Source organism: Camelus bactrianus, chromosome 9, assembly GCF_048773025.1.
Source record: "Camelus bactrianus isolate YW-2024 breed Bactrian camel chromosome 9, ASM4877302v1, whole genome shotgun sequence".
In the NCBI taxonomy this organism is placed as follows: domain Eukaryota; kingdom Metazoa; phylum Chordata; class Mammalia; order Artiodactyla; family Camelidae; genus Camelus; species Camelus bactrianus.
The window spans coordinates 16,425,281-16,452,658 of record NC_133547.1 but is presented as its reverse complement, the minus strand read 5'-3'; the positions used below and the strand labels follow the sequence as shown (position 1 = coordinate 16,452,658).

The 27,378-nt window shown below is 52.7% G+C and overlaps 1 protein-coding gene across 3 annotated transcripts in view; it reads left to right on the top strand.

Annotated features, from left to right (window-relative positions):
- The window catches only part of CHST8 (carbohydrate sulfotransferase 8), a 120,405-nt gene extending 93,631 nt beyond the window's left edge, over positions 1–26,774 (top strand). For all 3 annotated transcript variants that reach the window (XM_074369835.1, XM_045512951.2, XM_010950050.3), the window contains 2 exons: positions 24,594–24,631; positions 25,196–26,774. In XM_074369835.1, the coding sequence (XP_074225936.1) occupies positions 24,594–24,631; positions 25,196–26,302 (1,145 nt within the window). In that variant the 3' untranslated portion in view covers positions 26,303–26,774. The remainder of the gene's footprint in view (positions 1–24,593; positions 24,632–25,195) is intronic.
- The last annotated feature ends 604 nt before the right edge of the window (positions 26,775–27,378 follow it).

Genomic DNA, 27,378 nt, shown 5'->3' with positions numbered 1-27,378 from the left:
GTTCTCGTTGACGTCTGGAGAGACGGGGCACAAGTTCTTTAGCAAGTGCACTGACGGTTTCCTGGCTGGAGAGGGGGACAGTGGGAGCAGAGGAGGTTGCCAGGATTAATTCAGGCTGTGAGAATCCTGCCTGCTTTCACTTCCAGAAGGGCTCCCTGGTATGGGCTGTGTCCAAGAAGACCAGGCAAGGCTCCCCATGCAACATTGCCCCCTTCAGAAATCCGTTTACCATTTAAAGTTACAGGATGTGCCTTGACTGTCCTCTCTCCATTTCCATCTGCGGGGGAGGTGGGGGGAGCAAGGAAAATGTAAGTTCTTGGAGATTTAGAGTCTCATTTTAACTTAGTTCCAACCATCTAATCTCTTCCCTAGTTCACTCCCAGCCATGGCCGTTCCCAGCCAGAGCTAACTCTTCTCTCACTCCCACAAGATGGAGTGATAACAAGCAGAGAAAGGTTAGCCCTGCCTGGACTTCACCCATCCCCAGAAGTCACAGAAAGAGAAAACCTTCCGTCCACCTCTCCCTCCCTTCCGTTCCGTCTGAGCTGAGTGAGGCGCTGTCTGATCATCCTCAGACACTCCACACAGTGTCTGCATTTGTTCATCCCAGATTACACTGTAGCTTTATCCTGTGTGCTCAGGACTGCTTAGTAAATGAAAATTAAGTCACTCATTTACTTTTTGCACAAATCACAGCATGAGACTCAAGTGGTACTTACATTTGTGATTGCATGGATATGAAACTGTGTACCTGCTTGTGTGTTAGATGGAATTCAAGATTCATTCCATCAGTCCCAAAGAGTTGTTCCCAAGAGTTCCGGGGGGGCTCCTGGAATGGGAGAGCTGAAGAACAGGAGGACCTAGGGCCAAACCCTGGAGGGGAAAGAGCCCTGGGAGCTGTCCGTAGTCCTGAAAACAGCCTCCCTTCTCCCAGATGGCTCAGTTGCCACCACAGGGTCCCATTTTCAGGGATGCCGTGGTGCCTGGTTTTAATCACCTGATTTCTATGGTTCTTGGTCCAGCTTAGATCCCAGGCAGAATCTGGCCTTTTGCTTCAGTCATGCCCCTAGTCCTTGCAATTGTTGACGTGAGCCTGTCTGAATCACCTCTGCCTGTAACCTCAGTCCTGCCAGGCCCTGAACCAGCTCTGGCCTCTGATTGCAAAGCTCTATTTCCACTCCAGCCTATTGCATGTTGGGTTCCTTGGGAAAGCAAACCCTGAGACAGAGATTTACGTGCAGGAAATTTATTGGGACTGTATTATGACAGGGGAGAGGAGAGTTAAAGAAGCTTTGGAGCAAACTAAACATCTACTGTTGTCCATTCCAAGTCAGTGTGAACTGTTTCTGATACTCCTTTTTGACAGGGATGGAAAAGAATCTATTTGTCAAACCATGGCCGTATACCATGTATCCGAGGCCACGTAAATCTAGCAAAGATTCCACACCTGACACAGTGGTTACAATTGGGGCTACAACTTGATAGAGTTTGCGGCAATCTACTGTCATCCTCCAGGACCCATTTGTCACTTTTCTGGACTAGACTAGTGAATTACGTGGAGATTTGATGGTTTGACTACTCCTGCATCTTTTAGATCTCTAAAGGTGGCACTAATCTCTGCCATTTCCCCAGGAATGGTAAAATGGAAAATTAAGTATTATCTTTGATTTAATATCTTGGCTCAGGGTATATAGTAACTTTCAAAGGCTTCCATTAGGCATTCCTTACTGTGATAGCTCTTATCCCAGGGGTAAGGACACAGGGGCTCTGCCAACTATCACATATGTCCATTTTGATTGTACATCTAGAGATCAGAGGGGGAGTCTATGAACCTGACTTGAGCCAGACGTGGGCCATTTATTACCCGACCCTTATATTCCCGCACCCTACCAGGGAGGCTACAGTGACATGTCATTTCCCCAAGGGCCAAGTTCCCAGGTGTAAATGTCAATTCATAATAGTCTAGAAACATTCAGGTGTCATTCCCCACACACCCCTGCAGTGTACACTTATCCAAATAAATGGCCATAGGTCACTTTGAGGGAGGACTACTGTGTACCCTTGCCACGATGATATAAGGGTCTTCCTCTTGGGAACCCAACCTCTTCTCAGTCCTTGAGTTCTGGATTTGAAAACTGTCCAAGGGATTGTGTCATTTTATTGGGACAGCTGCCCTCAGCCTCCTGATTGTCCCATCCTTGGTTGCCTCTCATTGTATATATGGGTCAACACCTTTGTTGGCTGTCCATCACTCTTGCCCTTGGGAATACAATGTTCTATTAACCTTCTTCATAGTTCTCTGCAGGTTAGCTCCTCTTGGCTGCCACTCTGACATTGCTGCTCAGGATTCACTTCTAGTAACTAAGCACCACCATGTGGTTTTTATTATTTCAGGATCCTGTTGTCCCCCACTGATATCAAGGAATCCTGGTCTGTAAAGGCATCTCCCTACCCAGCCATGTTCTACACAGGAGAGCCAACACTGAGCTTCTCACTGCTGCTGGTGCCCCTCTCACCGGTGCATTTTCTATTGCTTTAGGCAGGGGAATACCCTCCAGGCCCTCCTACAAAACAGTCATGCTATGGGTTCTCCAGCCTTCCACAGATTACCCCGGCATGATCACCTTTGTGAGCCTTTTGATCTCTTCCTTCACTGTCTGCCACAGAAGTTCTGTCATTTCTGCTTAATTTGTGTGGACCGTCACCTTCTCTGTGTTTCTCAGAGCTATCATAGCAGCATGTTAGCATCACCATCTTTGGTCCTGGCCATACTCTTAAATCCTGTATCTCAAGAGAATGCTCCCCTATAAATTGTTCCTCCCTTTCCAGCTTGATGTTCTGCTTTCTTGTCTAATGCCCTCCGAATCAAGTTCTATGTATACACCTGGCTCCTACTGGTACCTGTTTCCTGGGTCCTTCACCTCTCTCAGGAGTATAGTCCCTTTCCTCTTCACATGCATCAATCCAGATGTCCCCATCCCATTTCTCAGGGTCCCATCCCTTCCCCATCAGGTGCCTGACATTGCTGAGAATTAACCTTCTCACTCCACTACTCCACTTCTCTTACAATGAAGTCCTAAGACTGGTCTTCTTGCTGCAGAAGATGAGAGTCTTTTGATAAGCTGCCAAAGAGGCGATAGACAGCCAATTCCGTTGTCCCTAAATTACCTTTTGCCCTATATTTCTCAAACGTCTCATACATTTTTGTACACACCAGTTCATTTCCTTCCACTGGTATGCCATCCTAGTTCACCACCAGTAAAAGTTTTAACAATTGCATTACTGCCTCTTGCCAAGGGCTGTCTGTTGCTCTACCTACCGCCAGGTCTGGGGTCCTTGTTGCTGGCTGGTCATCATGTGATTCAACTCTAATACTTCATCCTAGCATCTCCTTTTTCAAACCACTGGTACCAACTGTCAGATTCTTGCAGAGCAGATTCAGGAAGTGCAGGGAATGTGGGGCTCGGGGGCTGGGAGGGGGAGTGGGGGAAGGGAGGGAAGTAAGAGTGGGCAGAGGGAGAAATCAGACTGTGATTTAATCAGCCAGTCCTCCTAAACTGATGCAAGGGGCTGGAGCCTTATGGTCTACATCAACCAGTCACTGGATACCGGCAGCCCCAGGGAAGATGCGACCTTGGGTGAGGCAACTTTCCACAGCTGAGAGTGATCTCTGGAAGGAAACTTGTATGTGAGCAGTGTCACTGTGCTTCAACAGTGGCCACTGCACCCCATCATCCCCCAAATCTTATCTGATCCCAGCCTCCCCACAGTGTTCACCTCCAGCTCCCAGCCCTCACTCTCCTGACCCCTCCAACCCACATGTGCTTAAGCCTTAATTGTGGGGGAGCAGTTTTTCCAAATTGCTTCGCTTACTCGAGGATCATTGAAAATTAACTGTAGCTGATGTTAATAAATTCACTTCTTTTTTTCAGTTTCCTAAAAACCTTTTCGTTCCAGGTATTGCCATTTGGTTTCTGAGCTACAAGCACAATCTCTGCAAAACAAAAAGAGCATTTTTTTCTAACATGGCACCTTAGACATGTTCTAAAACATGTTCACACAATTTTTAATCAATTTAATCAAGGTATAATTTATACACGGGAAAACACATTTATTGTCAGTGAGTCCTGACAAATGAAATGCCATCACCCCAATCGAGATATAAAACATTTCCCTCACCCTAGAACATTTTTTCATACCCCTGCTCTCTCAGCCCACTCCGCCCCATCCCCCTAGGCAACCACCGATCTTATTCCGTCACTAGAGATTAGTTTTGCCTGTTGTAGAATTTCACGTAGGTGAGACCCCGCAGCACATACAGTATGGCTTCGTCTGTTCAGCGTGACGCCTGTGAATTTCATCCACGTTGCCATGTGTGTCAGTAGCTGTGTCTTTTTACAGACAGTTAACACTCCATTGTATGGATTTGCCATAATTTATTTACCCATTCGTCTGTTTGTGGGCATGTTCTTAGAGTTCACTGTCACGGCATACCTGGACCCAGGCAGCATGTTCCTTAGTGCAGTTCAGGTGGGAGGTGTGACCTGTACACAGCCATGCAGACAGAATTAGCTACGAGGGGGACTCCTTGAGCCAGGAGGCTGGACTTTCCTCCAGCATCACTTACCCAAAGAGCTCTAGGAGACAATGCTCTGGCCAAAAAACCGGTGCATTTTGTAGTTTCTTCCAAGGTATGTATTTTTCTAGAAGATGCTCTAAGCATTTTCTTTGGGTGCTACTTGAGTTCATATCCTGCCAAGCAACATTAATTCTCCTTTTTAATTCAGGGTAATAGTAATTGAGGGGCAGACCAGCAGAGCAATCGGGTTTGGCACATGCATGTCAAAAGGACTATATATCATGACATGAGACATTTCGAGAAAATTGCTTTTCCTCCCTGAATGCCAAGTCATAAATAACTTCAGGTTGGGAAGAGCTCTGGTAGGCACGTGCTTGACTCCAGGGAGTGGCCTATAAATACTGTGAGCCGTAGAGTAAAAAACGAAGGGGCAGATTTGTGAGGCCACTTCTCATCTGGGTCTTGCTATAACTCTTGTTGTGGATGCTGTGGGTGCCCTGCCCAAATCTGCGTCCCCGGTGGCTGCGCCCATTACCCGCTACCGTGAGTGAGGGCTGCTGATGGCTCACAGCTGCACCCTTAATCAGAGATTTGACCTCCGCTGACAGGAACCTGTTCTGGAAGGTGATGCCTTCCTCCTGGAGGTGGCTTCCAACGAGACACATGCTGGTAAACGTGTTTTGGGGGCAGGAGACAAACAAACAAATCTCTGATTGGTAGCATTTGCCAATTTCTGTGGTGTAAATGTCCGCAGTGTGGCCAATTCCAAGCTACCTTGCAAAAACAAATATTTTTCTTAGGAGGAGAAGCAAATGCAAAAAAAGAGAAAAGACATTTAAAAGACAAGAAAGTGATAAACACAGAATTCAGTGTAGTGGTTACCCTGGCCGGGCAGGATGGGGATGTCTGAGAGGGGCAGAGGGATTCTGGGTGATACTGATAATATTAACAAAGCTGTTTCTTATGCTGGGTGGTGAATTACCTGGATGTTTGTGGGTTTTTTTCCTTTATATTGTAAACATTATATGTTATGTATATTCTTTTGTGTGATGAATTGTTTCATGACAAAAAAAAAACCCTAAGGAAGCCTTTTAAGCTTTGAACTTATATTCACCTACACACGTGGGGTATGGCTTTTTGGTGGAGATCGTGGAAGCAGCTTGAAGGCTGCTCTTGGCTCCCCCTGCATCCACTGGGGGTGCAGCTACAAAGTTCACACTCCTAACAAGCTCTAAGTGTGGTCCAGTGGATGGAGAGTCCCGTTTGCTTCAGGAAGGGCAGCCCTGCCTGTGGGCGTGAACAGCTCCATGTGGAATCTAGAAAAATGACACAAATGAATTTATTTACAAAACAGAAACAGACTCACAGACATAGAAAACAAATCTATGGTTGCCAGGAGGGAAAGGGCATGAGGAAGGATAAATTGGGAATTCGGGATTAGCAGGTACTAACTACTATATATAAAACAGATAAACAAGGTCCTACCGTATAGCACAGGAAACTATGTTCAATATCTTGTAATAACCTATTGTGAGAAAGAATATGAAAAGGAATATATATATATATACACATATATATATAACTGAATCACTGTTGCTATACACCAGAAACTAACACAACATTGTAAATTGACTATACTTCAATTTTAAAAAGTTTTTAAATAATAAAGTCAAAGAAAGAATTGGGCGGGGGGAGAAAGAAAGAAAGCAGTAGATGGGGAGGAAAGCAGACCCTGGGACCAAGGACCACTGGATTCAAATCCTGGCTCAGCCATGACCAGCTGTGTGCCCATGGGCTGCTTAACACGTGTGCATCTTGATCTCTTCATGGGTCAGTTGGGTCAAAATCACACCAGCCTTGTGGGCTTCTGTAAGGGTCCAGAGCTTCTACAGGGCTGCCTGGAATCAGCAAATGCCCTCAATGACAGGAACACGGGGTCAGTTCAGGAGCAGGGCGGTGCCTGCTCTTCCCTCGGTGGCCCCCAGGGTGGTCTCTGGGCACTGTGGGTGGGCTGCTGAGATGGGAGACCCAGCCTTCAAGGATCAGAGCCTTAGGAGAAGGGAGGCAGGGGCCCCTTGCCAAGGGTGGGCACTGTGCGGTGGGCTCACACATTTGTGAGAGGACTGGGGTCATTAATGGCACACATCAGGCCAGGTGGGGCCACGGTAGGCACTCAAATCTCTGGATGGGTCCTGCCTTTCATCTGTCCACAGGCTGCATCACCTAAGTCCTGCAGGGCCCGAGGGCCTCTATAAAGTGCAACCAGAGCTAAGGTTGTCCGAGGCAGCTGACACAACTGAGGGGCCACAGCACTGGGGCAAGCCAGAGGGGTCAGGGCTGGGAGGACCCAGACCCCGCATCAGGGTGCTCTGTGTCAGGCCTGCCTGGGAGGAGGGGCCCCTCCCTGAGGAGGAGAGTCAGGAGGAGTCTGGAAGCTGAAAGAGAAATGGGGCCCAAGAAGAGTGTCCTGAGCAGGGTGGTGACAGCATGGGGTTGTTGCAGGAAAAATGGGGTGTGAGAGGTTGGTCATGTCCCAGGTCTTGGGCGAGTCCCTGGGATACACCCTGACAAGTGAGGATTCTTGGCTTTGCACAGAAAAGATTTCCAGAGTGAGCCATAGCAAAGTGAAAGCAAGTTTATTCAAGGAGATAGACACTCCATAGACAGAATGTGGGCTGTCCCAGAAGGCAGAGTGGCCGTCCCAGGAGATGAGGTGGTCTTGAAAGTGAGAGTGGCTTAGGAGATGCACATTCCATAGGCAGAATGCTGGCCATCTCAAAAGGCGAGAGGCTGTGAGGTGTGGGGATGTTCGGTTTAGTTTTGTTTTGTTTTGTTTATGTTTTTAATGGGAATAGAAAAGTCTTATTTGGGCCAAACTGAGGGCTACAGCCTGGGAGACGCACATTCAAGAAGCACTTGAATTGTGTTCTTCCAGACTACAAAATTGGGGAGGCTAATAAAGGCAAAAACCACACAATTATGTAAGTTGTTTGTCAAGAATTATAATTGGAGCTGGCAAAAAGCAAGGGTGCTTGTTAAGCAAGGGTTGGTTGGAGTCTGAAATGGTTGCACAGTTACAAGGGGAGACCTTGAGACCATAAGGCTGCAGCTGGCAGATGCTGGCAGACGCTGTTTTGAGAATGGCTGGTGGTGTCCTTGCATCTGATACAGATCAGAAGATTCAGGTTCTCAGTGATGCAGGAACATGTCTAGAACCACATCCACAGTGGCCACCTGGCTCCATTCTGGATGCCTGAACCACGGTTACTCCATTCAGATTGTTAAATGAATTCTTTTTTTTTAATGGCTAAAGCAGATGTACGCTGCAAGTTCCATAGGCCATAAAGCAGACTGCTCTAGTTAGCATCAATTCCAAGTTAAATCATGAATAAGACAGAACGACTTCGTTGGGGGCATTTAGTTTAGAGTAAAAGTAGATACACACTCCCTAGACAGAGTGTGGGCCGTCTCAGAAGGTGAGAGGGGGGAGAGAGAGGCCACAGGGTGCAGGCTTGTTGGTTTTAAGGGCTCGGTCACTTCACGTGCTCACAAGTGAGAGGATTATTCCAGCTACTTTGGGGAAGGGGTGGGGATTTCCCAGAATTGGCCACTGCCCACTTTTTGGCTTTTGGCAGTCAGCCTCGGAACTGTCGTGGAGCCTGCGGGTATCACTTAGCAAGCTGGTGTGTTACAGTGAGCATATAATGAGGCTCGAGGTCTAGTGGAAGTGGAAACTTCCGCCATCTTGGGCTTAGTAGGTTCTAACCAGTTTTTGTCATGTCATCAATGGCTGTGCCATTCTTTTAATGGTTGTGCCCTGCCCCCTTCCCTCCTGTCTCAGGGTCACTTAGGAGACTCTGATGGGGTCAGTGAGTGGGGTCACAGGGTGTGACTAGGGGAGATTACTGAGTGGGGTCAGTGGGGGGTCTGGAGGATGTGTTCTTGGGCAGGGGCCTGTCCCATGTCCTCAGAGGGTCACAACTGCACTCAGTTTTTGCAGGACTGCACCAGGGACTCTGGTCCCCAGTGAGGGCATGCACTGGGGCAGACCCTTCCTACTCAGAGTCTCTTGTGCATTCTTCCCTGGGGCTACGTGGCCCTGAGGGTCTGTCTTTGAGGAGAAGCCACAAAATTAGAGCCTCTCTGTGTCCTGAGCCACCCTTCCCTCCCCATCCCCCTTCCCCAGCTGTGGGCCAGACCATCCAGTCTGCAGAGACTGCCAGAAGAGAACACCATACCCCCACTCCGCCAGCAGCCAGGCTCCTGGGACCCACCTTCTCATCTCCCTGTCAGGGATCCAGAACTATTGATTCTCTTAATTGGTTACCCACAGAGGACCAAAATGAAAAATAGGCAGAGCAAAATAAAACATTCCTTTTAGTTTTCCACAAGTGTGGAAAACAAAACCTCGTGATTCTCCCAGAAGACCTTAAATGCTGGGGTTCCCACCCCCAGGGGAGGGCAGGGGCAGCCATGGGCACTGGCCTGAGCCCCTCAGATTGAGCTTCCCATGCAGGACAGCCCCTGTGTCCCTCAGCCGCAGCCAAATGCAACCCGTCCTGGCCCCCAACCCTCCCAGCCGTGAGGGGGAGGGCCTGAGCTCAGATTATTACCAAGCACAAGGGGGAGGGAAGGGGATGTTATAAGGTCCCTTTTGATGATGAATCCCATTTCCTCTTGCAGTTGGTTTTCTTGCAACAGATGCTGTTGCAGAAAATGGAACAAAATGGGAAAGACAAAAAGGCGAGTAATTAACTTGGCCCCAAAGCCTTCCCAGCAGATGTCAGGGACGGCGGGGCAGGGTGCCCAAGGCCCGCCCACCGCACCCTCGCCTGGCACGGCTGCCGTGGGGACCCATATGTTCCTATGATTCTCAGCTTGGCTCGGTGTTGGGGAAGCATGGAGCCGCCCTCCCGTTGTTCAATAACTGATGACCATTTTTCTCCAATTAAACTGAAATTGAAGGATGCTCAGACTTAGACACCCAAGTAAAATAATTAGTGCTTAAAATGTTAATTGTGCTCAGATGTGCTTTTGCCTCTGGAAACTGCGAGCGAGCATGCAGGAAGGCGGTCCTCTGTGGACAAAGTTCTACCCTCTGCACACCCCCTGCTGCTGCCCTGCAGGCTGGCCTCCCCAGAAAGCCCAGAGTGGGCAGCCCAAGGCCAAGACCCTGGTGCCCAATCTGACTGTGTGACACACAGAGCGTGATGGCTCTGTGAGACCTGATGTGACACCCCTGTCTGGCCAGACCACTGTCCCCAGACACTAGCAGGCAGTGTTGCATAATGGTTAGAATGAGGTCATAGAGTCGGACAGGTCTGGCCTGGATGCCAGCTCTGCCACCCACAAGGCCAGCAGCATGGAGGCCAGCAACCTAAGGAACCTCTCTGAGACTCATGCGCTCGTACAAAACAGAAAGAGCAAGACCCTCTCTGCTGAGTGCATGAGACACCCTTGTGTCCTCAGTACCCACCAGGTTCCAGATAAGTAATTCCAGAAGCAAAGCTCCCCCTCCACCAGGATCAGGAGGGTTGGGGGTTGAGAACAGGGTCATTGTGTTCTCTCCTTCTGAGCTGTAAAGCCTGCTTCCCCTGGGAAGGACTCCTCCTTGGAGAGGAAGGGTTGTGGGGGCCGCCCACACCCACCGCAGTCCCACCAACCTGCTTGCCAACCAGGGGAACATCTCCCTGCCCCTGGAGAGGACTCACCATCACCCCCAAGGCATTTCCTGCTAGTGACTCTGCCCACGCATGCGCCCCAGTTCCATTCTGTGCAGAGATGACACGCCTAAGAGGCTTAGGTTCCTTCAGACCGTGCATCCCAAGGAAATCCACTTACATATTCCGTGTTCCCTGATTCCCCACGTAATAAGATTCCTTTATCTCTTGTTGTCATGGGAAGTATATATTAACTGATTAATATTAATGTGTTGGCCGATTAATATTAATACCAAACCGGTTCATACTTCACAAGGCAGGGATGCAGATGAGCACTGCGGAGCCCAGACAGCTGTCGGGTTTTGGCAGATCCCGAGGGAGACGGTGGAAGTCGATGCTGACCCTCTCCTTGGTGCCTCGTGACAGACACCATGTCATTAGCGGTGTCTGTTGGAGCTGGCGTGAAAGTGTGTTTAGACTCTGAGTGTGGCAATTAAAATCCTTGGCATCCAAGACAGCATATTTTATCATTTAAATAGCATTTTTACATTCTCCTAACATATTTTCCCAGTAACATTGTTAAATTAGGTGATAAAAGGTTATTTCTTGCTTCTGAAGTTGAAATACGTTACCATCATTCCTTATCTGCCTGGAATTCGAAAGGTTTCGGTATTATATGTTCTAAAGGTTTCATTATCAAAATTGGCCAGACTTTATAAAACAAACATTTTTTTGGTCCTTGTTTTAATCAAAGATGGACAGAAGCTTTGTCTTCTGATGTTGGAGATTGCTTTCAGCATTTAATGGAAAGAGAAGTGCCATCTTTCGAAGCCACCAGGATGTACACTCGGGGCCCAAGGGGGTCAGAGGGGGCCCTGGTTTTTCTTTGACTTGGAGCTGCCACTGCTGCTGTCACCTAAGCCACCTCCTGAGCATCAGGGAAGCCAAAGACGGTCAGGGAGGCTGGAGTTTCCTGTCCATCTTGTCCTCAGGCAAGGCACAACCAGAGGCTGCGTCTTTGGCCAGTGGGGCTGGACTGCACCTGCCTGCGCCTGTGTAACTTCCTTCTCTCTCCATCTCCCCTCCAGCTACCCACTTGTCCAGCCACAGTTCTCACCTAGCCTCCATCGCAAACCCTTTCCCTGGACCTCGACCCCTTCATCCAGTATCCACTTTCCGTCCAGCCCCCATCCACCAAGCATCCACCCATCATCCACCACCACTCACATGCCATGCTCATCCCATCCCACCCGCTACCTGTGCAGTATCCCAGCTGCTGTCAGTGTCCCAGCCACCTGCCATCTCCCCTTCACCTGTGCTGCATCACATCTGACGTGGAAGACACCCTGTGTGTAGCACATGAGCCTCCCCCCACCCAGATTTCCCCACCCACATCTCCCAGTTAGATGTGCCATGAGCAGCTGGGGTCATTATCTGGCCACGGATCACTTTTTTCCAGTGCCTGGCAGCCCTGAGTCACCCCGTATCATGACCTCCAATGAGCACCCTGTCTTTGATGTGGCATTTTAGGCCATGGAGCTCCTCTGAGAATACATCTCTTTGCCTAGGAAGAGAGTCCAGGGGCCAGAAGAGCTGCTGTGTTCCCATTAGATGAGCAGACCTTCCCCAGAAACTTGACCCCAGTCCTGCCTCCTCCCATCACCTCCCAACCCCTGCTCCGCATCCCCCACCTCCGGCTTTGAGGCCATGGATGGGATTCATTTTACCAATAAGGAGTCTCGTGCTCCCACAGACTTCTGGCCAGAATGGAGCTTCAGCTGGGCTGGTGGGAGCAGTCCAGGTTATTCTGGGACAGCCTTTCGAGTGTTCACCTCCCCGCATGCCATCTCCAGCCTCTGTCCTGCCTCACAAGGACAGCCAATCCCAGAGCATCTCAGTGAGAGATGCCAGCCCAGGGTCCTCTGCAGCCCGACTAGTCCTCATTCTTCCCAGGAGCTCAGCCCTGCCGCGCCATCTTAGCCTGACCCATCCAGGTCCTCTCCCAACCCAAGACAGGAAAATGGCCCAAGTGTGTTCCAGAAGCTGTCCTTACACAGAGGAATGGTATAACCTCCGGAGGCACACATGGATTCCTGGGCCCCGATCTCAGCTGGCTTGTGCTCTCAGTCGGAGATGCAGCAGGGCAGACAGTGGTTGAAAGCTGGAAATGATATTCTCAGGATGCCTGCCACCCATGTGCCCCGCCCCTCCCGGTGTCCAGGATAGTGCCTTCCTGTGGCTTTCCAGCTCTTCCAAAATCCCCACCATCTCCAACCACAGATTCTCACAAAGGCCTCAGGCATTCAAAGCCTGATACATCCTGTTCAAGTGCTCCTCTACCTGACGCTGCCAGTGTCCTGGGCACTCCACGCGCCACATGAGCTGTTACACAGCAGCCCCTCATTCTGTAATCACCTCCCTAACAAACAGAAAACATGCTAGTCGCTGTTGTAAGCATCCCCCGTGTGATTTATTGCCATCATCACAATATTTTGTTTGGAGCTATAAACCTCCAGACATAAATCAAGTCATTAGAAGGAATGACGTTTAATCCTGCAGAAGAAGCCTCAGTGGGCTGAGCTGTTCTCACCCAGCCAGAGAATCATTAATTCTAGAGAAGATGGCCCCATCTGCAGCAACACGGGCAGCCCCTCGTCTCCACCGCACACAGGCTTTGGAAGGACGAAGGGACGAGCCAGGCTGCTTTTGTTTTGTGCAGTAGCACATTCACGACTGCAAAGAGGGGCCCCAAACCTGTGCCTGGCAGTCCAGACAGGAGTCTTAATTCCAAAGGAAATGCACACAGCTGGGAGGGGCCGCGTCTATGCCTGTGATTGGCATGCGTTGTCCTGAGAGCAGCCTCTGGTTGGACTTCAAAGAAAACAGGAAAACAGCTCAGAACATCTTCTTTAGCTCCCTGTTCATGGTGACCCTCGCCACCCTTCGAGCAGCCATTACACAGGGACCATGTTCTATTTGCAAAGCTGACGGGTCTAATTTCCAGGGGTTTGCTGCTAATGTGCAGGCCAAGGCTAAGAGGAGACCTGCTGAGCCTTGAAGGGAACGTTCAGGGGGACCTCAGACCTGCCTTCCAGGAAACCTGCAGCCGCACCCCAGCGCAGGCAAAGGCCCACATTGAGTTCCCCGAGAAGGGTGCCTCTCAGAGTTAAGGAGACAGCCCCAAAATCCTGGACAGGGGAGGGGACACGGAGCGGGGGGTCTCTGCTGAGGGATTTCCTTAAAGATTTTGGCAAATTCTAAGAACACTTGACATTTGTGAAAATTCTGGATGTCATTGCCAGGGTGCAGGTCCACTTAAAATTCCTGTGCTCAGAGCTAATGAGGGTGGTTTTAGGCAGTGTTATATGGGCCCCTGTTTCAAGGATGTTGGAAGTTTGGGCTGGGCTTCGTGGTTTGTGTCTGGACACTGTCTCCAGCAGAGCGCCTCTACATGCAGGCTTTACTCAAGACTTGGGTGTCAGGCTCTAGATGGCCAAGCCCAGGGGCGGGTCTTCCTCCAGTTGGCTCCTCCCTCCCCCGAACCTCCCTCTGACAGCATGTACGCGGCCGGGTCCCCCAGACAGTTCCCTCACCTTCACCTCTCGTACTCCTGACCCACCAAGTCCTCCAGTCCTCCCACCTGGTCATCCTCCAGAATCTACTCTCCCCTTCTCATCTCCCTGCCCTGCCTGAGTTCGGGCCCACCATTGCTCGCCTATGTTAGGAGATATGAGTCAGTTTTCCCCTTTCTTTATGCCTTACTCTTCTGCAGGTCATTCCCCAGTTGCCTCCAGAAAGACCTTTGAACATGCAGCCCACAGGGCCCCTCTGCCCTCCCCACTTTTCCCAGTCATGCGGTCAGTGCCCTAGGATTGGTCATGAGCCAGAAGCTGGATGCGCTGGGCCTGTGGGTGTTTGCAGGGCTGTGTGACGTGGTGTGGAGCCCAGCCCCAGCACGCTGTGGTGGAGCAGTGGCAGGATAGGATGTCTGTGCTTCCCAGGATGGCCTGGGGCTGCCGTAGTCAGCCCACTGCCAGCCCAGTGGGGTCCACTGCTAGCTGGACCCCAGGGTGCTAAGCTGGGCAGAGCCAAGGGCTGGCCAACCGGAAGGGAGAGGAAGTGGGTCTCAGCCAGATGTCCAAGGAAAGTGACGTTCCCACAACCAGCCACTGCCAAGGCCAGGATTCACATCTGTACTCTGGGGCTTACCTCTTAGGAGAACCAGCCAAATCCTCAGGCCAGAGGATTTCTGAGCTGCTGGTGGTGCAGTGCTTGGCTGGACCCAACTCCACTCTCAGGGCCCTGCCTTGGGAGAGTCACCTCTCCTCTTAGATGTGGATGGCAGCTCTCCAGACCCATGGGAGAGAACAGCAGGACTGACCTCCAGGGCCCCCAGGTGCTCCAGGCACCACCAACCTTACCCATGTGATCTGTGAGTCACCAGGGACCCATTTCTGCTCAGGGGACACACAGGATGATCTCTGAAATGCCACTGCACTGCCCCTCAGTGGTCCCAGAGGTGCTGGAAGAGACACTGGAGACAGGCTGAGCCTAGGCGGTGTTGGAGTTGGGGCTGGGGGCCCCTCTGGGTACAGTCAGGGGACAGTGGCGACCACCGGTGCACGATCATCTGGAGTGCCCCTCTGAGGATCAGCATATCCATCCCCAAGCCCCTGGGCAGCTCTTTGCAGCCTCACTTGCAGGAGCCCGACTCCCCCCTGGGGGCCTGGAGCACCTCCCTCTCCGAGCTGTCTGGCAGCAGGTGGAGGGGTGCACTTCAAGGAACCATCAACTAGGATTTACTTCCGTGGCTCTCCAGGCATCGCAGGCAACAGCTGTGACGGGTCTGACAGCCACAGCCCAGCTCAGTAATTGACGCCGTGGCCGGAACGTCACATCCTAAAGCCGGCTAGAGCCAGACCAATCATTATCTTGCGGCCAGGCCACCGCGATGATGAGACTGCCCTGCTGGTGGCCTCCGCTGGCCTGGCTCGGCTCCGGTGAAGAAGTGTCTGTCACAGGCCTGGACCAGCCGGTGATGCTGGCATTTTTCCTGCAAGCAGGCAGCCCCTCGGTGGGGCCACCTCAGGCTCCAGCATGACTCACTCATTTTTATTTTCTGGTAACCCCCGGCGGGAACTCACCAATATCTAAGCCAAATTCGGCCCCCTTCTGCAGGGCTGGCTGGAGAGCAGTCACCAGGGGTCCTGATAGCCACACAGGAGGAACCGTTACATCCATCCCATTAAACATGGCCACGACCACTCAGAGCCCAAGCTGTGGTGCCCCACAGGCTCTGGACAAAGGCAGGACTCGGGCCAGGCCCACTGCCGGTGCTTCAGGTAATTGGCTGCCTCAGCCCTGCAATCTGTCCTCTGGAAAGTGTGGGTCCCACACCGCCACCAACCCTGGACAGCCACAGGCTGTGGAATGTGCCCCCGGCTCATACAGCTGCCCCTACCCCTTGCTTGTCCCTCCTTCCCTCTCTGTCCCCTGCCTTCTGGATGTCTACTCTTGGGAAACCCACAGCATCTCAGACTCAACGAGAGTCTGCCCCTCTTTGCAGGAAATGGTCCCAGCATCCACCCACTGCTCAAGTCCAAAGCCAGACTCTCCCTTATTCTGCACTCAGTCAGTCCCCAGGTCCTGCTGAAGCAGGCAGCTGCAGGAGCCGGCTGGTACCAGCCCACAGGGGCCCAGCAACACCACGTTCACATAATTAGCTTGAAATCTGCCACAGTAGGAGTATTTACACCCCAGAAATCAGCAAATACTACAAATTAGACTCCGCCCTACCCCCACCCCATCACCCAAGGAGCCAGTTGTTAAACATTTAGCAGCACACCGCCCTGCAGATTATTCCTCCTGAAATATCCTCTGCATCTGTTCTCCACCTCCTGTCATCATCACCTGGGTCCAGGCCTCAGACGTCTCCTGCCTGGACAATGGTCACTTCTGCTGACCAGCCTTTCTGCTGCTGTCTTCAGCTCTTCATCTCAGAATGGCCTGTAAATTCAACGTACCTCATGGCTCAAAGCCCTTCTAGGTTCCCCTTGGGTCTTAGGAGAGAAGGTAAGATCTGCTGCCTTTACCAGGACCATAAGGCCCCTTGCTTGCTGGTCACTCCTGCAGCCACCGTGGTCCTGCCATTTCCTGACACCCGCCAGTCTCTGCATCTCTTTGTCCCATGAGCCCTGCTGTCATGGTGCAAGGCCACCAACCTCTGCCAGGAATGACCTCATTACCGCCCAGTGCCAATTAATTGTCACTACCTTAGGGAGGCCTCACCTGATGCCCTGGGCTTGCTGACGTCTCCCACGACATGCTGCCTGCCACGTCCTCCATTGCTGCCATCACGCGTGGAACTTCAGAGCCTCACCTCCTTGCTAGACTGTAAACTCCATGAGGGCGGGGCCACGGTTGCCCTGTTCATGGCCAAGACACCGTCACCGGTGCCTGAGTCACTGCCTGGCTCATACAGTACTCAGTCACTGTAGAGTGAAAGGACAGATGGTGGTGGCCTGTGTGACTGTGCTCTGCCATCATACTGCAGGGTAAGAAGAGACAGGGGCTGCCAGGGGCACCGTGGCTTTGCTGGCAAGTGTCACAAACTTAGTTCTGTCTCATCCGCAGCAGCATGCACTAGGTCCTACTTATCCTTCCAGGCCCATGTGTGTTGAAGGGAGGAAAAGGTGTGACCTGCCCTAAACCACGTGCCATGGGCTCTCAGAAACTGTACATGGCTGTGAACAAACTCTCCACCCAGGACAGGCCACAGCACACAGCAGAAGCCTGCAAGTGTGCAGCACAGAGATGTGATGTGATGCATTCTCTCGGCACGCATGGTACAACACAGCACAAAACAGCATGAGCCCTGTTCCATGCAGCATGCACACATGGGGGTGCAGTGCAGTGCATGGCATGTGTACTGGGGCCACACACACCCCAAACATGGTGGAGTCACCCACAGGTTCTGACAGAGGAGAGCTTCAAAGCAGGAGCTGGGGATCCCTCCCTTGTGGACAGGACACACAGAGGATGCTCAGGGACACACTGCCCCCTTCCTCCTGCAACCAAGTGATGGGCAGATGGGGGGTGGGATGTGGAGTGGCAGGACAGCTGTTGGGTTTGCAGACCGGCTAACTGGCTGGCTGGTTGACTGACAGGCAGCTCCGATGCTCCATTCTGACAGCTCCAAGGGAATTCACAGCCAAGGCTAAGCTGACAGGGAACTACCCAGTTGAATCGTAGATCCTAATCACAGAGGCTAGGCAATGGAATCGCTAAACAAAACAAGTAGCAGTCAGAGCCATCAGGTGCCCATCAGCCCAAGACGGGAAGATGCCCACTTCCCTCCCCCACAGACAGCTCCCAGAGCCCCTGCGCTGGTGCAGGAGCTGGGCTCAGGGAAACTCAGCTACCAGGAAGGGATCCAGGTGATTGGAGCACCGGGAGCCGGCGGCTTCCATCCCGTGCGCTCTTTGTGCCCAGCACTGTGCATCGTTTCATTTGTACATTGTCAGATCTGTGAGATGGGAATTTTTATACCATTTTACAGATAAGGAGACTAAGGTTCAGTGAGGTCAAGGTCCTCATTCTCTTTTTTTTCTTCTTCTTCTTAAATATACTGTCCCCTGTTAACAGCTATGACTCGGTGGAGTCTCTAAGTGAAGGAAGAGGAAGCCCCTGCTCTGATCTAGGCCAAAAATGTGTGACACCACTGTGAGCTGGGTTGTCTCAGAACAACCTGAAGAAGCACCCCCCACATCCCCACCACCAGAGGCAGGAGGAGAGGGGAGCACGGGTGGCGTGACTCTCACCTTCTCCTGAGGTCCACACTCTGACCATAGAGCCACCTTTGGGTTCCAGGGGCAGCCGGCACCTCTGTCTGGAGCTTCCTGCTGCCCGGAGCCCCCTTTCCCTGCCCTGGGCCCTGGGGGCAGCAGAGGTGGCACGGCTGTGCACAGAGGCCTTAGCAGAGAATTTAATGAGTTGAATTTTCTAGTGAACACAAGTGAGGGTTTAAGGTCCTCTGGTGAGGCTTCTTCTATCTGAATTCTGTGCCTTGAGCCCAGGCTGCCCTCTAATTGCTGAGTGTTTAAACTTCAGTTTTGCATCTAATCTGCATAAATTAACAATCTGCCTAGTTGAAGGGAGCCGCTCAAAATGAGGCAGGCAGAGGCCGATGGGGAGTGGAGAGGGTTTGCCCCTCCAAAGGGCGGAGCCTGAGCTGGTGGGAGAAGAGCCAGAGGAGGTACAGCCACCGGGGGCAGGCCCCGGCTGTGCCCTGCTGATGGCAGAAGGAGGCAGCCAGCTGGGTGTGTCCTAGTTCTGACCCCACAGACCCCACACATCCAGCGTGGGGTGGACAGACCCTCAGCCGGGGCAGCTCCTGTCTGTATCTGGCCGCTCAGCTGGCAGCTGCCCCCAGACACACAGAGCCTTCCCAGGCAGCCAGGCCAGGAGTTGGCAGGCTCCAGCCAGAGCCCTGGGCCCAGCTTCTTCAGAGAAAAGCCCAACACCCACCCCTACATCCAGGGCCAGCTCTCAGTTCAGACAGCATCTGCTTTTCTACAAGAATTTATGAAGCTTCTGCCAATAACACAGGTGGACAGGACACAGTCCCTGCCCCGAAGAACACAGAGAACTAACACAATCCTTTGCTACTGATTGGACAACCCAACCCAGCAGGGTAAGTATTTTCTCACCTCCTCCAGGCCGTTCCTGCCCTGCCTTCACATGCTGTTAAAGCCTCTGAAATCTCGCCACTCCTTGTGAGTTGGACTCCCCCACAATGGGTTGAACCTGTGAGCATGACCACATTATAGGGTCTTTTTAGATGTGATCAGGATGAAGTCATTAGGATGGGCCCTAATTCAAAACAACCAGAGAAGAGATAGGTATCCAAGACAGCCATGTGAAGACAGAGGCAGAAATTGGATTTAAATTGCCACAGCCAAGGAACACCTCGTCAACCAGAAGCTGAGAGAGGCCAGGAAGGATGCTCCCCTGGAGGCTGCAGAGGGAGCACCTCCCTGCTAACACCTTCATTTTAGACCTCTGGCCTCCAGACTGTGAGAGAATAAATGTTCATTCTTTTTAAAGAACAAAATATACCTGCCATGATGCTTAAGTTTATAAACCAATTTGACGAAGTTATGGTGCCCAGATGTTTGGTCAAACACCAGTCTAGATGTTACTGTGAAGATAATTTTTAGATGTGATTAACCTTTAATTTTTTTATTCCTTTTTTGGGATTTGTTTTTCTTTTTTTTTTTTTTTTCTTTTTTCTTTTCTTTCTTTCTTTTTTTCTTTTTGATGCGGGGAGGTAATTAGGTTTATTTATTCATTTACTTATTTATTTTAATGGAGGTACTGGGAATTGAATCCAGGACCTTGTACACACTAAGTGTGTGCTCTACCACTGAGTTATACCCTCCTCCCTGTGATTAACCTTTAAATCATTAGACTTTGAGTAAAGCAGATTACCCTCCAGAATGTGGGTGGGCCACATCCAATCAGTGGAAGGCATTAGGAGAAAAGACCGAGGTCCCCTAGGGAAGAAGGAATTCTGAGATGGCCCTCAGACTTGAGCTGCACCATCCACTCTTCCCTGGGTCTCCAGCCTGCTGACTTGCCCTGCAGATTTCACAAAGTGCCCGTAACTGCATGAGCCAATTCCATAAAATAATTTGCCCTCCAGATATATATATATATCTCCTATGGATTGTTTCCCTGGAAGACCTTCATTCAGAAACCTTACAGACTTCCTTTGGAGTGAAGCCTGGCAGCTCCCTCAGAATTTTCTCCCCAGACCCCAGCAGGCAGCATGTGCACCCTGACTGCATTTCTTCCTGCCATCAGCCCTGCTTCACACCTTGTGGCTCATCCCGACTTATGTGATGTCCCGTACACTGGCCAGCCATGCAGGGCAGCCCCAGGGTGTGGAGGTCTTCCTCCCAGCACACATGCCAGGTACAGGATATACTTCTTTCTAATTGGAATGTGGAAACGGCAGAGCAGGGCAACAGTGTTTGTCCCACCAGATGTGACTGCCAGCAAATCTGGGGTGGGACTGACACTTGGACACAGGATCTTATGCATGGAGAAGCCAAGGTGCAGTGAGGGACTTGCCTTTGGTGTTTCTCCTGGCCCAACTCAGCTTGAAACCACTGGAAGTTTCCTGGCCTGATGAGCAGCGTAAGTGGATAAGTGGGTGGATGGCACAGGTGGGTGTGGGGCCATCCATCATATAGGCTCAGCCACAGAAGAGCCAGGCCATGGAAAAAGAGCCAAGGAAACACAGCTTGGTGTCAGAAACTCTAGGGAATCCAAGGACCACAAGTCTGAAACTCTGTACAGGGCAGGGACTTTGGACTTACCCTCAAGCCCTGTGGCCTCTCCTGACCCCTTCAGTTCTTCCCCATCTCTGTCCCTCTTTATGGGTCTGACTCCTTCAAGATGGCCATGCCTTCGCCAAGGCTGCAGTGTTCACAGTGATAAGACCCTCTCCCTACTGACCATCAGGGCCCAGGGCTGGGATTTGAACAGCCATAATAGCAGTCACTCTCTTCAGACATGACCAACCTGGGACCAGGGGGTCAAGGGCTCATGAAGCAGCCCCTTCTAGGCACTTGAGTCCTGTTTTGACTCATGTCAGTGTCACCTGTCTACATAGCCTCACCAAAAGGCTGGTCCTCAGCCTTCAGCCCCAGTGGGCATCCAGGATTGGGGCTTTTGAATTGAATGCAGCAGGTGTCCCTCCTGTGATTTAGAAAACAGTGGGCAAGGGACCCTCCTCCCCAGCAGCCCACGTGCTGGTTGAAGCCCCTGCCCCAGCTCTGCTCCAGACCCAGGCAGTGTGGCCTCATTATAGGAACCTGGCCTAACATACCCTCACATCAGCCTCTGCCTCCCCTTGGCAGGGAACCAGAAAGCTTTTCAGCCAAATGCTCAGAAGAAAATCTTCAGCCAATGAAGAGCTCACAGTGTGGAGCACACTTGGCAGCCCCAATAACTCATGCCTTGTTTATTCTCACCAATGCTCACTCTTATCATCCCGCGTGTGTTTCAACTGCTCCGCGAATGTTCTCTGTCCAGAAAGAGAAAGTGGTTGTTTATTTCTCACCATTTCAGGGGGATAGGGCTCCCTTACAGGTTGTTAATATTATGCTGAAAAGAGAGGACAAGTGACTCAGACTCTGAAAGTGGATCGTGTACATGACTCTCCTTGGGGTTTCCTGTCGCAGTGTCGGGGTAGGGAGACATGGGATGTGAGAGGCAACGTGATGATTTTGGATGCAAGGGGAGGCTGAAGGCATGGCTTTTATCTAGACTGCACACTTATTTGAGGGCTTGGGGGGGGTGCTGATGGTGTTACATTGAGGCCAAGCCCTGCTCTAAGTCCCCCATGGCACGGGTTCTGGGGGCTCCTGGCGGCAGTACCTTCCTCGTGGTGTAGCAGAGGCAGAGCCCTTCCTCTGGCCCGCCTCGGAGCTGTCCAGGGTCCTGAAGTGCAGCCCTCTGGGGAATGCGCAGCCCCCCCCCCCCCCCCGGGCCTCAAGATGCCCAGGATTCCTGGTCGCTGCACTCTGAGCTGGAGACGGTCTTTGCTTCAGCCGTTATCTGCGCAGTGCATGAAGGAGCAGCTTCCTCCGCGGAAAAAGTATGGACACTGGGCCCCCGGCCAGCGGGCGAGCCCATTACGTTTCCTCCGTTGTTTCTTTCTTTATTCCAAAGTGGCTACATGGGACAGTCTCAGTCTTCACAAACAAGCTGTCATAAGTTCAAGGTCAGGAACATGCAGCTTGTGGCAAACTCAGGCTCTACATAAGATCTGTTATTGGGTTTTCCACAAGATAATTCTGTTTGATTTTTTTTTCCCCAAAGCGGGCAGTTGCAGCCACGTTGGCTTTGTTGGGCAAAAGTAACCAAGATGTCAGGAGACTCACTGAGCCCTGGGCGCTGTCCAGCAAGGTCTTTGTCTCAGAGCTCTGGCCCCACCTGTCTTCCAGTGGGCCAACCTTGGAAACCCTTTGGGTTCAGTGCCCTCTTGTCCAGTCTGCACAGATAAAATGGGTCAGGCCCCACAGCCCACCACCCTCCAGGCTGTGAGGACGGTGCCAGTGGAAGGTCACAGCTGTAGGGGCTGTGACCTCTGTAAGCACATACTCGTCCGACTTCACCCACCAGCAAGATGCCTTTTGTAAGTGGCTCCTCACCCCACTCTCGGCCAAATCTGGCGTGATTCATTTGCTCCAGAAAACGAATATAAATAAGTGCCATCGCACCTTGACAGGTTGACAGGACTGACAAGCAGAGTAAATTCCCGTATCTGAGACTCTGAGGAAAAGTGATTTAGCAGAGCCAGCTGCCATCACCAGAAGAAAATAATTAAGGAAACCCGGCAGTGTGGAGGAAAACTGAGTGCGCAGAAGGTCCCTTCTAGTGAAGGGATCTGTGTTCATTGGCTGCAGGAGGAAACCCACACATACCAGAAGGAAATGAGCTCAGGAAACGCATGCTGGGGACAGCCGTGGGGCAGGGGGTGGCCAGCAGAGGGAAAGAGACTCTGGGCTGAGAGGGGGACCCTGGTGAGGGGCTTAATTCTAAGAGCTCTCAAGGCTGGGCACCCATTACTCACACCCCATCCCCTGAGAGGTGCAGCCAGTTCTACATGGAGCTTCCCCTCAGCCTCCATGGAAGAATCTGGATGGCCTGTTTCAGTGCTCACCCACATGCACACACACATATGCACATCAGCTTGGAAATGCCCAGGAAGGTGTGGACACTCTGCCCTTTGCCCAGGGAAGGGTCGGCCCCTGTTCCCAGTCCAAAGAGATCAAAGAATTGTATTGCAGCAGATGAAAGATGCAACGTGACAAGCTGTGCCTTTATCTCCACCGCTCTTGGGACTCGAGGAAGTTCCCGGCAGGCTCAGGGATTTTAACTTTCCAGCCCATGGGTGACCTCATGTCCTCCCTCATCCCCAGTCCTCTATTGCTGATGAATGAAGAATTGTGGGCATATCCGCAGACTGACCAGTATAAGGCCAGGATTATAGCAGTGGCTGAACCTGCAAAACTAGACAGCATGAGAAATCAGCAGAGTCCCTGGTTCAGGGACAGAGAACCTGGATGTCCCCTCGCCAGCTGGGCCCCAGCCACTGGACCTCTGCCAAGTACACAGAGACAGCCAGGGAAGTGCTGGGCCTCCGAAACACCCCACCCCCAACCCCTGGCAGCAGCCAGAACTCGGTCAGGTGTGGTCGACACAGTGCCCCATTGTGCCAGCTGGAGCTCTCTGCTTGTTTAAAGGATGGCTTGTCCTTATTTTGGCAAAGCCTCAGAGCAGAAATGTCTACTCACATGGCACAGGAGCAGGAAGAGCCCCAGTGTCTCAGTGGCCAGGCAGGGACAGGGAAGGAGACCAAGACTCCTAAGTAGGTTTCCCTGAAGGAAATCCTCTCAGGACCTCCCCCAAAATGGGTCAAACTGGGTATGAAGCAGAATCCTCTCCTCTGGCCAAAGGTTTGCCTCCCCAGAGCTTATCCTGAGTGACCCTGGCCCTAGCACAGGCAAATCACCTCCTTGGTGGGCAGAGAGGATGTTCTGAAGTGTAGCCAGTGATGCACTGATGTCTCTCCATCTCCCCCGAGTCTCCAGACAGGGGTAGCCAGGCAATCAATCACTGTGTTGGCCTCTCCTCTGCCCATTAGAGGAGACCAGGTGAGCAGGATGAAGCCAGTTCACCCCAGAGCCCCATGACCACCTGAGACAGCCAAAATCGCAAAACAGATACCTAGGTGAAGGAACTTTCTGGAGCCAGCGAGGAGGCCCCAGTTTGAGGGGAAGGAGTGTGTTCCACTCCCAGGCCTGGCGTGAGCAAGAGTGTGGGTAGGAGTGGGTCATAGCTGAGTGCAAAAGTCCACGTCGACTAGAGCCAGGGCAGGGTGTAGAGAGAAGACGGACAGATCCTCCCGAAGGGCCCTTTCCTCGTGACATTGACAGTGTGGGGTTCCTGGCTGCTCCACTGGGTGGGTGTGTGGGCACACCCGGGCAGGGTGCTTCCTGGACCTTCCAGGTCACATCAGGAAGTGAGACCCACAGATGTGTGCATCAGCTGGGAGCCAGTGAGACCAAATCTTTGCTGCACCCCTACTCTCCCCACGGGTATGGGATTGGAGGGGCATTTGCACTGAGGGGTGCCTCTGCTCCCTCCTCTGAACTGCCTTTCACAGAGTCCACCCCAAGTACCCTCCAGCCCAGGCACCTGCAGTCAAGAGCCCATAAGCAGGTCCCTGGGAGCCACACAGTGGTACTTCCACCGCTAATACTGTTCTCTTTGCTTTTCAGGAATAAAGTTCAACATCAGGCCACAGCAGCACCGCAACGTGAGTTCAGAGAGTCTGATAAATCTCAGCATGGGCAGCCTGGGGAAAGCTGGGGAGGGCAGGGAAGAAAACTAGGAGCTCACATTAAATCTATTTTTGGAAAGAAAAATGTGTCCGGTCCTTCCCAGGAGCCTTAGGAACAAATGCCGGGGCTTTGGGCCCATGAAGTTCCCTTTCCTATTGGATGGCAGCTTTGGTCTGTGCTAATAGAAGCATTAAATCGGAGCCTGGCTCCTTCAGGCCACCAAGTACCCCAACTCCTCCTCGCCAGACAGAGGTTCCTGGGAGACCTGCGCCATCTTGTGGCCAAAACGACACTTGCCCCTCACACTATGGCCAGCAGAGGGGAGGGGGCAGTGGGGGCTGGACCAGGGCTCAGACCAAGGGGGTCACATCCTGCAGGTCACATCTTGCAGGGTCAGCCTGTCCCCCGCTCCCTCACCTGGGAAAAACTCAGTCCAAAGAGGGTGGCAGGGACCTGGCCATGGCGAGGTCCTGGCTTGTGTAACCCTCAGTGTCCAGCTATCCTGTCCACCTTGTTAACTGTTTCTCTTCTTGCCCCAGGACCTCCCACCAGGCAGTTCCCAGGATGGTGACTTGAAGGCACCCACAGAGAGGGCCACTCGAGACTTGTCCAGCCGGGCCCCAAGAGGCCTCAACCTGCTGGTGCCAGATCAGCCTCAACCTCGCGTAAACAGGGGGGCCCGTCTGCGACCACGGCAGCGCCGCCGCCGGCTGCTTATCAAGAAAATGCCGGCTGCGGCGGCCATTCTGACCAACAGCTCAGCCAGTACGTTCGTGCAGCCGGCACCCAGGGCCCTGGACAGCTACTGGGTCGGCCTGCAGCGGCGTCAGCAGGAGCGCAAGCGAGTGATGCAGGAGGCGTGCGCCAAGTACCGGGCAAGCAGCAGCCGCAGGGCGGTCACGCCCCGCCACGTGTCCCGCATCTTCGTGGAGGACCGCCACCGCGTGCTGTACTGCGAGGTGCCCAAGGCGGGCTGCTCCAACTGGAAGCGGGTGCTCATGGTGCTGGCAGGGCTGGCCTCATCCACCACCGACATCCAGCACAACACCGTCCACTACGGCAGCGCCCTCAAGCGGCTGGACACCTTCGACCGCCAGGGCATCCTTCACCGCCTCAGCACCTACACCAAGATGCTCTTTGTTCGCGAGCCCTTCGAGAGGCTGGTCTCCGCCTTCCGCGACAAGTTCGAACACCCCAATAGCTACTATCACCCTGTCTTCGGTAAGGCCATCCTAGCCCGGTACCGGGCCAACGCCTCTCGGGAGGCCCTGCGGACGGGCTCCGGTGTGCGGTTCCCCGAGTTTGTCCAGTACCTGCTGGACGTGCACCGGCCAGTGGGCATGGACATCCACTGGGACCACGTCAGCCGGCTCTGCAGCCCATGCCTCATCGACTATGACTTTGTGGGCAAGTTTGAGAGCATGGAGGACGATGCCAACTTCTTCCTGAGCCTCATCCATGCACCGCGCAACCTGACCTTCCCCCGGTTCAAGGACCGGCACTCGCAGGAGGCACGGACCACCGCGCGGATCACCCACCAGTACTTCGCCCAGCTCTCAACCCTGCAGCGGCAGCGCACCTACGACTTCTACTACATGGACTACCTGATGTTCAACTACTCCAAGCCCTTTGCAGATTTGTACTGAGGGGCGTGGGCGACCCTGCCCCACCCACTCACCTGTCGGCAGGCGGCATCCCGCTCCTCCTAGGTCCTCACCTGGGAGCTGAGATGTACCCAGAGAAACAGGGCTCTGAGGAGGTGAGGAGCCGTGGCTGCTGGGTGGTGCCGGCGCGTCAGGGGGGACAGAGGCCCAGGCCTTGAATGGGGACCCTGGCCCTTGCCCCATACCCACTTCCTCACTCCTCAAATAAGGAAGATGCTGGTGGTGGGTGAGCCGAACACCCCAGGAGTCCCAGCTGCCCATATCCAGCTCGGCCAAGAGTCAGGATGACCAGGGAAGTCTGAGGCCCAGAGGACAGGGGCCCCAGCGGTAAGGGATTTCCTGCAGTCCCTTAGCCATTGCCTTGTACCAAACCACACGGTTTGCAGCTTTTCTAAGACCAAGGGGGGAAGGGTCCCTTGGGATGAGTTTCCAAATAAAGCACATGGTTTCCAGAGCAGCCTTGTCTATACTCCGTGTGTTGGTGTGGGAACACACAGACCCTTCCCTGTGCTTTCTGGGGCTCTTCCTCCCTCCCCACGCTGGCCTGAGCCAGGTGCTCACAAGCAACACCCAGGGCAGCCGAGGGCAGGAGCAGCCTGTGTGTGACAGGAGCAGAAGGAGCAGGGGACTCGGTGGCAGCATCCCGCCTCAGGCTCCCCAGGCTAGGACTCTGTCCGCGGGGTCCTCTCGTCTTGCTACCAGCACAGTCATCCCAAAAGAAGACAGACCTGTCCCCATGGAGGACCATCAGAGTCCCTTCTTGTAAGTGCACTTTGTGGGGGGCCCTTTGGGGACATCCAGAGCAGTGACAAGGTCTCTCCGGGCAAGCTACCACTTGGGGCTGCCTCTGGGTTCAGTGGGACACTGCACATGGGTCTCAGGGGGTTGCGTTTCCAGCAGGGAGTGATGCCATCCCTGGCTTTCTGAACCTCAGGGGAAGAAGGGCTTTGGCCCAAAGATGTCATCCACAGACCCCCTGACCCTGACCTTGATCCCTGACTCCAGCTGACAAAACCACCTCAAAACTGCTAGGACTCCCTGCCCCACTGTGAACCAAC